The sequence below is a fragment of the Gadus macrocephalus genome, chromosome 16 (assembly GCF_031168955.1).
Source record: "Gadus macrocephalus chromosome 16, ASM3116895v1".
NCBI lineage: Eukaryota > Metazoa > Chordata > Actinopteri > Gadiformes > Gadidae > Gadus > Gadus macrocephalus.
This window is the reverse complement of record NC_082397.1, coordinates 6,793,217-6,802,519: the sequence shown is the minus strand read 5'-3', so window position 1 is coordinate 6,802,519 and position 9,303 is coordinate 6,793,217. Positions and strand designations below refer to the sequence as shown.

Sequence of the window (9,303 nt, the reverse complement as noted above, 5' to 3'; positions counted from 1 at the left end):
TATAAAAAGAATCTTCTGTAAAGATGAATAAATAAAATATCAAAAAAAATATTTTCCTGTTTTACAGAGGAAGCTTTTCAAAAGAGCAACAAAAAAGTGCAATCTTACAACTGTAAAGTTGCATCAACTCATTGAATGAAACTACAACAGTCCACTGTGAAAATAAAAACTAACTGCGTAGCCTCTAACACTAGCCAATCATTCCTCATCCTCCGTCCCCTCTCCCTCAACGTCCATTTCTTTAACCATCCTTGCATGTTTGGCTGCGGCAAAGTGGTTTCCCAGTGTCGACTTCCGCCTGCGGTCCAACACGCAGTTGCACTCGCGTGTTGGACCGCAGGCGGAAGTCGACGCAAATTATTGACAGTTGGGGCAATAATTTGCCCCCACTGTCGTGTAACTGGGAAACTGCTTTGCACGGTCTTTTGCACTTATCTTTGTTGGCAAATGAAACCGCTTCATCTTGCCTTCGTCAGGGGTTTGCGATGACGTTCACGTCGCGTAATTACGTCACTCCATTCCGTTCCCATGGCAACAGGGGGAAATGGATGCTTTTTTTCGCGGAAATTGGCAATTGATGCGGTGAAAGTGCGGCATATTTGAAAGAATGTGGCCGCCGCATGAATATGCACTTAGGCTGATTATGCGTTGAAATATGCGATCACGTTTTTAGGTTTCTATAGAGGGGACCAGCACCGCAGGGGTCTTGGCGCCCTCAGTGGTGGTTTTTGCTCCTTCTATTTAAGCTTTATATTGAAAATAGCAAAAAACACACAATTGTTGGCTAAATGTGAGACTTACACCGAGGCTGTCGTTTCCAAAATGCTTGTGTTTCAGGTATTTTACAAAGGCCACCGTCAGCAGTTTTGAAGTGCATCCCCCTGCTGGTTTTGAGATTCATAAATTAGAATAAATGCTATCTTTTTATGTTATTACTCGGATTAATACATATACTCGTCAATTTTGAACCGTATGATTGTGCTGATATTTAGCCTCTTGGCTCGATTGCACGGTAAACTCGTGATTTTTTTAATGGGAAAAACGAATCCCCGCAAAATGTAAAATCTCGTCGTTGCGCCGGTGTTACACCGAATTCTGCGACCCACCGAATTCTGCGACCCACCGAAAAGTGTGACCCCAGGAGGCGCTGTTGCACATTTTCTGCAACATGCACGTTTGCATTATAACAAAAACATAAATAAAACACAAGATCTCCCCCCACCGGTGGGTCTTTCTTTTCTTATACTAACATTAATTCTAAACAGCATTTTACACAGTAGCCTAATAGGAAATGATCAAAGGTAAATCAGCCTAATTTAACACTGACTGTAGCTTTTCATAGGTAAAGAAGCAACGGTGAAGGGCGGTACTAAACGCCCTATCATTGTATTGGTCTGTAAAATGATGATCAAATCAAAACAAATGTATTTATTAAGCACCTTTAATAAAAAGGTAATTGGTTGGGGGGAGATCTTATGTTTTATTTATGTTTTTGTCATGCCTGTATACGCTTCGAACTCGTGCATATTGCAAAAAATATGCAACAGCGCCACCTTGGGTCACACTTTTCGGTGGGTCCCGTGTGGGTGTCAGATTGACTCATGTTGACTCGGCTGCCAGATCGACTCGGGGTCCTAGAAGCGCAATAATGACGCACTTCCTGTAAACGCTGTCTTTTAAATGCGAATACGCGCTTCATTCATTCCCATGTTATTCCCAAGTATTAACGATCTCCTTTTGTTTTCTAATCTATGAATAATAATCTAATGTACAAATTATTTTTGCATACTTGGGTTATATATAAAAGAAGAATTGGTTAACTCGATTCACTGAACGGGGCGATCCACTTTATTTCCAGCGCTCCCAACACAGAGTCAAAACAGCGACCCACACGCAGACACTTCCGTTCTCCTCCTTCAGAATAAGAGTTCCTACCAGGAACTGGGTTACGTATGCATTCATCAGTGCTTTTAGACGTGTTTCCAATGGCTTTTTTAGTGCGAAAGAACGGGCTGCGTTCAATGAAATCAAAACCAAAACGGATTGAGCCTTCTTTTTATGTCAATAATTGAGCCCCGTTTATAAACAACCCTTCCAGGTTTTGTCCGTTGGCTTGTGTCGATGCGTCAAGTGTCGATACGTCGTCTGTAAGCGCAGGACCCCGAGTAGATCTGGCAGCCGAGTCAATCCGGTAACCACACCTGCCCTGCTACGAAGTTTTGCGCATATATTCGGACAGCCACATGGGGGCGCTGTTTGGTTCGTGATTGAACGACCCGCCCCTTGATGAAACGCTAGACTGCGCAGATGCGGATGTGGCGGCTTCGGGGGGCTCGCTGATTGGACAGCACGCCGAGCTAGCGCTAAAGCTTAGCCAGTTAGCCTGGCGGAAAGAAGCTGTAAGATACATTAACGCTTGGTACATTGGTTACTGGCCAAATAACACAGTTGGATCGGTATATCTTCGGTTAATTTGAAGGGTTAGCTGCTGCTCACGTGCAGTAGAAGCTTCTTCGCCGGGCGCATTGACGTGGATCGCGACAAACAAGGTACGATGGCTAACGCATGGGCTCGCCATTGTTTATGGACAGTTGCGGGCACTGACTAATTCCAAGATAATGTTATACAATATTGTGTTTTAAATGCTCGGTTTGCTGAGTATCGGTAGCCTCCAATGCATTCTTCTTCTACGATATTGACGTTTAATCATATTTTCATTTACTCACCGTACAACAGTTTATTTTTGTCCAGAACATAGACGGGTCCACACTCAGGTGTTTATCTATATATATAACGCTCTGACAATCTTGATGGCATGTAGACACATGGCTACGTTTATCCTGTTGAGCGAGCAATAACTAACGTTACTCATAAGTATTGGCCCATTGAAATATGAAATTATAGTATTTAGTTTCACTTTCAACTGTGCTTTAAGATTGGTTGAACGAATTGTGTTCATGGCCAACTGCAGCTTCTATACATTGAGCATAAGTGGCTGAATACCAAGACTAATATCGCTGTATGCTGCTGTTTTTGCATTTAAACTTTGAGGTTGTTGTAAAACAGACCCAATGAGGAAGTTGACGAGCTGCCTGTGAGTGACACATCGCGCACGTACAGGCGGACGCGCGTGGGCAGGATTGGCGCGTGGGCAGGATTGGCGCGTGGGCAGGATTGGCGCGTGGGCAGGATTGGCGCGTGGGAAAAGGTCATCACAATGAGATAGAATGATTGATGATCTACAGCCCTCGGCAACAGTGGAGATATCAAACTCCTTAATCCGCTGGTTTGCCTATGATGAAGTTTCAATCAATTCCTTGTCGCATAATAAGTCGTACTACGGTATTTATTTATTTTTGTAGTGCATTGGTGTTTTATCTTGCATTATTCTCATGTACACGCACGTTTTTCTTCCTTCTGGACTCCTTTCTCCTACCAGCAGACGAGGTGAGAGATGTCCCACTACTCCTCATCCCGTAGCTCGTCGCGGGCCACCGACTGTAAAGTGTACGTCGGTGACCTGGGCAATGGCGCAGCGAAAGGCGAGCTGGAACGGGCTTTTAGCTACTATGGCCCCCTTCGTACTGTGTGGGTGGCCCGGAACCCTCCTGGGTTCGCCTTTGTCGAGTATGAGGACCCCAGAGATGCTGAGGATGCTGTGAAGGGAATGGATGGAAAGTGAGTTTAAACGGGCCGTGCTACTTCAACAAGCCGTATTCACATGCATTGGATTATTTTTTTAGACACACACAATTATTTTTACTTTTTTTCTCAAACATAAATCGGACGTTGGCCATATTGGTGTCTGAATTTTCATCACAATTTCCACCAAAACTATATTGCCGGGCCAGCTTTTGCTTTTAAAATTAAACCGCTGTCTTTTCCACCAGGGTCTTGTGTGGTTCTAGAATTCGCGTTGAGCTTTCAACCGGCATGTCCAGGAAGGGTCGCGGGCGTCCAAGTCGTCGACACTTTGACCCCCAAGACCGTTGCTACCAGTGTGGTGACCGTGGCCACTATGCATACGACTGCTACCGCTTCAACAAGAGGGGAGGTGGCCGACGTAGCAGGTACCCCCAAGGCCCCTCACATACCTCTACTACCCAACCAGTCACAGCTTCCTTCTCTGAAAAGTGTTTACTTCATCTGAAAGATGTCCAAAAGCATCATGAGGTTAACCATAACCAATTAGCATAAGGTTGAACCTGACCACTTTATCTGAAAGGAATCATGAGGTTAACCCTAAAAACTTTATCTGAAAGATGTCAAAGGCATCATGAGGTTAAACCTCACCACTTTAGGTTAGTTTAACCCTGACCACTTCATCGGAAGATGTCCAGGGGGTTGAACCCAACGGCTTCATCTGAAGATGTCCTGCAGTTGAATGCCCTCCAATATGCTGAGTCGGTTAAACCATATCGGTTGTTCTCTTCTTTTCTAGGTCCCGCTCTCACTCCAGATCTCGCTCCCGGTCCAGGTCCCGTGGCCGCCGCTACAATTCCCGCTCTCGTAGCCGTAGCAACGAACGGTACATGGATGTGCTGCATGCTTCAAGCATTTTTTTTGTCAATAACTGCTCATTGCTGTTTATTGATTGTGAGAATGGGCGGACAGTCCAGGTGGATGTGTGTCATTTCCTAACCCTTTGCCTGTTGTCTTTTAGTGGCAGTGGGCGACGCCGTTCTCCATCGTACTCTAAGCGCAGGAGCAGGTGAGCCTTAGTGTCGACGGCTGTTACCAGAGCTAATGTTGGCCTTTGTTCTTTCCCCACCATGTAATATGACCTCACTTTGAGGGTCTTTCTCTGTTATCGTACTTCAGCACCCACACGTGGAGCCTTAAACCTGCTGCCCGCCCCGTTTCTTGAACCCGTCTGGCTTGTTTAGTGCTCTGGCCCTTTTCACTTAAAAGTGTTTTCATGATAACAGGTCTGGCTCCCCAGCCCGCTCTAATAAGTCCAGGACTCCTGCGAGGAGGTGAGTTTCAAATTTTTGCTGCAATCGTTCTCCGAAGATGGGAGTTAAATATATTTAGGCCCAGTCCCCCCTCGACTCTTAAACATCACACGCATCGTATTGAAGTTGGTGGTAATATTTTCCCAGTCCTTGACCCGTTTGGTGTGCTTCACCAGTCGCTCTAGGTCCCGGTCCAGGTCCGCCTCGGCTCCCCGCCGTCGCTCTGCGTCTGGCCCCAGGCGCCGGTCTGTCTCTGGCCCCAGGCGCCGATCGGCCTCGCGCTCTCGCTCCCGTTCACCTAGCCACAAGAGGACAAGGTACGGCCCCATCTCTACTTCCTCACTCACTGTAGAAAAGCTGTTTTAACTTGTCTAGTTCAACCAGATTGTCTTCTTTTAGAAAAGTAATTGAATTTGCCCTGTGTACCACCCCTTGAGCAGTCTAGTGATCAGCCAGCCTTATGAGTTCAGCCAAGGGTCAGATTTGCACATTAGCCAGGGTAGATTGTCTTGTCCTCTGCATTAAGCGTTGGATGAGCCTAGACCAGCCCAGGCACAGCCACAGCTCCCCTACATCGTCGACGTGATTCGGACGGCTCTGCTACTGTTTCTCAGTAGCAGGATAGAGAGGTGGAGGCAGGGAGGATGAATAGGAAGTGAGGTGGAAGGTTTAGAACGGCGGCCTTCCTTCATGTACCCGGTTCTCTCTTCACAACCATCACCGAGCGGTTGAGCGGGAGGTTCCTGTCCTGTTAAGTGAACCTCCGCCCGGCTTTGTGCTGAGGAATTGAGAATAGGGCACATGGAAGGAAGGAAGGAACACCTTTAATCTTAGGATAGCCAATGGGGTTTCATCTCTTACAGTTGCAACAAGGCCCTGTTAGTTAAGCATTTGAGGTTCATTAGATTCAGTCTTAATTTAAAGTGAAAAACACAATATGACTAGCACTAAAATCCAACAGCAGGAACCGCACCATCCCTGGAAGCCTTAGTCTTTCTGAATGCTGCTTCAGATTGGTTTTAATAAGGGTATTATCCCTGGCTTTCTGCTTTTGGATCGTAGTGTTTAGTTGCTCTTTAAACTGACTGCAGTCATGAACTGAAAGATTAGTAAACAGTAAGCTTTAGGTTCAAATGTTGTTCTAAATTTGGGTGGGTTCTTATGTACAGTAAAGGGGTACTTGTAGAAAGGCAGCTGGGTGTAGTTGGGGTTCAGGCAGCATAGCACCAGTGGTGACTCATCTTTGCAGAACGGTTTTGTTTATTTTTCATATTTTCTTTAAAGCGTGTGGTGGCAGCGGACCCCAGGGTCTGCCCGCTGCCGGCGGTCACGGCCTGCGGGAGGGTGACTTAAGCCCTGAGCTGAGATCAGCCTCCGCCTGCAGCTGGCGTTAGAGTGAGAGAGAGCGAGAGAGAGAGGTCGACCGACCGACCGAGCGCTCCCCCCACAGTGAATGGGCGACCGACGCACGCGCTCAGACCAGAACCGCCCGAGCACTCACACAGTTGTTCTACTAGAGCCAGCCTTCAGGCCTGCCAGCGGGCGGACCCACACAGTCAGAGTCTCGACCACGACCTTCTTGAACCCCTCCCCCCCTCCCCTTTCCCTTCCTCCACCCTCCTCTCCCCCTTCACCTTCCTACCTACCGGAGCTCTCCGGCCTCTGTCTTAGCTTATGAGAGGGGGAGGGAGCGCGCTGAGGAGACTTCAGCCGTCTTCAAGAGCCTCCCAGCGCAGTCTCTTCGAGTAGTAGTCATCCGTCCTTCAGTGCTTTCGTCCTCCGCTTCAATGTACTTGTTGTTTCTGGCTCAAAGGTAAACATCCAGATGTCCCCCCCCCCCCCCCCCACCCCCCACTGATAAGGCTAGAAAACAGCTGGTTTCGATGTAAAGCACTCACCTGAGGTGGCGGGGCTGACAGTTAGCCGTTAGGGCAAAGGTGCTGCGCATGCTAATGAGTGGCTGAGTGAGTGATTGAGGGGTGAAAGGATAATGTGCTCAATTTCAGAGACCTTGAACGAAGTGGGGAACATAACCGGGTACTTTAGCCTTAAGCTAACGGTAACTGTAACTGGTTGGCCGACAGAATAACATTATTGAAACTTACAAGGCGGAGCTCAAGACCATGTGGCCATCCACTAAAGTAAAACCAACTTAGCAGTAGACTCGGGATTGAATGGAATTGAATGCGCTCTGAATGATTTTATTGATTCCCCAAATAGATAAAACATAGACTCAGTCAAAATGTATGTGTCTTGAGCCCTATAATGTGAAGGTGACTTTATGAGTCTAGTTTAACTTCTCAAATGTAGAAACCCTAGCCCTGGTAGAAAGAACCCGTTAAGTCCCGATTGGTGGTGATTGAATCTAATATCTGTTCCCATTACAATGTGTTGATCCCAGCCTACCAGACGACAATGACATGTATTGTTCTTTGATGCAAAGAGACTGTTTTTTGTGTGGAAGTTGTATAATTGAGTGTGTTCAGAAGTGTCGGTCCTTACAATTGGATTTCCATTTGAAAGCCAAGGACCGGCCTGCTGAAACTCCTTCATACATCTCATGGGCTTCTCCCCCGGACCAATGCCATTTCCCTGGCACCGATTATCCCTTAGTGCATCGAATCTGAGTCTCTGCACCTGGACCGATTTGCAATATAACTGAATCTTCTTGACTATTTGGTGTACAGTAATCAAATGGTTCTGAATCAAGCCAGGGAAATGGCACAGGGAGCGGGCCTGGAGTGTGAAGGTTGTGTTGTCCTTGTCCCCATGCTGCAACCATTAACCCTCATCTCTCTCTGTTACAGTCGTTCCCGCACACCAAGCGCAAAGAGGAGCCCCACCCCTGCAGGCGACTGAACATACCCAACCACACCCCAATAACATCCACCCTGATACACACCCTAATAACGCAGAGTAATAACACACACCTAACCAAACCCTGACACACACGTTATTATCACACACCCAACCTCACGGTAATATTACATGCTAATAACACATTAACCCTAACCACACAACACAAACACAAAAAAATTCTCCATCTCCCCCCCCCCCCCCACAAAACAAAACTAGTCTCTCACAAACCATCGTGTGCGGTTTGCTTTGAACAGTTGAAATTGGCACATTGTATGGACCTGGCTATTTTAGTTTTTAAGTTATGTGCCCGTTATCCTTATGCTGAATGGCACCCTTTATTTCTTTTTACACTTCCAAGGACCTTGCAATAACTTGCTTGTATTTCAAAGAGAAAATGTACATTATGGTTGTTAGTTCGTAACAAATCCTGAAGGTTTTTTTTGGTTTAATTTATGGAATGAAACTCTTTCACACTGAAACATGCTTAAACAAGACCCAACCTTAATTGATTGATATTGTGTTATTAATCCTCCGTTGCTGTTGTTTATTAGGACTTTATCTTATGTTTTATGGGATGACCCGACCCCCCCCCCCCCCCCCCCCCCCCCCCCCAGGCTGTTCAGTTCCAGCCCCACCTCTGTCCCGTCGGAACTGGCCTGCATGTCTTGGGACCATGGTTACATGTCGTCATGGTTACCGTGTCGCTGGCTCATGGAGGAGGCCGACCCTAAGCATGAAGTCTGGTCTTCTACTGCACTGCCCGTTTTACATGTCCTCAGCCCACTGTCAACTGATCGGGATTTCTGCTGTTCATTTGTTTGTGATTTTTTTTTTTTGTATAGGTTTTTAGAGCTATAGAGATCTGGCTTTTGTTTTTGTAAGGGCTTGTTCTTAAAGGTTGGGTATGGAATTCTCTTTTCTGGTCATTTTTGAAAAATTACTTAATCCTTATCACCCACTTACAGCCACTGAGTTAGAAGTACTGACATGAAAATTAAACAAGTCAATCATCTGTGGAACGGGAAGGGTTCGAAAAAATCTCCAGCCAATGATTTCCACAACCATCGAGTGGCATTGGACAGTAAGTACGTCAATCAAACGGTCGTATTGCACTCCCCGCGCGTGACCCCTTCGTGCGCGTACTCAAAGCTCGTGACCCAGAGCAAGCTTCTGTTATCCTGGGGTAGCTAATGGCCCGCTCTCGCGCATCTCTGTTCGCGCTCGTGCATGATTGCGCGTCCATGTACTTGGAATGGGTAGAGTCAGCATTGAAGGAGAGTGGGTAGGACCATTTGAGTTGTGTATTTTCAAAATCTGCTGGCGTTTCGCAAATCCCATACCCAACCTTTTAATATTGGTTGACTCTCCCTGGCTCGCAAGTGGCAGTTATTTTTGAATAAATTTCTTGGACATGTCTTTCGTCTGGTCATTTGTTCATTTGTATCGGCTTTCGTCATACAATTTACAAATAAGCAACTGAAAGTTGATT

General features: G+C 46.5%; 1 protein-coding gene across 4 annotated transcripts; it reads left to right on the top strand.

Annotated features, from left to right (window-relative positions):
- The first annotated feature begins 2,218 nt into the window (after positions 1-2,218).
- Positions 2,219-9,229, top strand: srsf7a (serine and arginine rich splicing factor 7a). Of its 4 annotated transcripts, none has more exons than XR_009529773.1 (9): positions 2,219-2,549; positions 3,440-3,678; positions 3,891-4,070; positions 4,442-4,528; positions 4,664-4,711; positions 4,929-4,976; positions 5,132-5,272; positions 6,240-6,768; positions 7,763-9,229. XR_009529773.1 is itself a non-coding variant. In XM_060075887.1 (8 exons), exons 2-8 carry the CDS (start codon positions 3,455-3,457, stop codon positions 7,812-7,814), a joined length of 780 nt encoding a protein of 259 aa, XP_059931870.1. In that variant the 5' UTR covers positions 2,247-2,549; positions 3,443-3,454; the 3' UTR covers positions 7,815-9,229. The 4 variants fall into 4 exon arrangements, 1 of the variants encoding a protein (XP_059931870.1); XR_009529774.1 differs by having other exon boundaries at positions 2,232-2,549; positions 3,443-3,678; positions 5,141-5,272; XR_009529772.1 differs by having other exon boundaries at positions 2,233-2,549; positions 3,443-3,678.
- Positions 9,230-9,303: the final 74 nt, after the last annotated feature.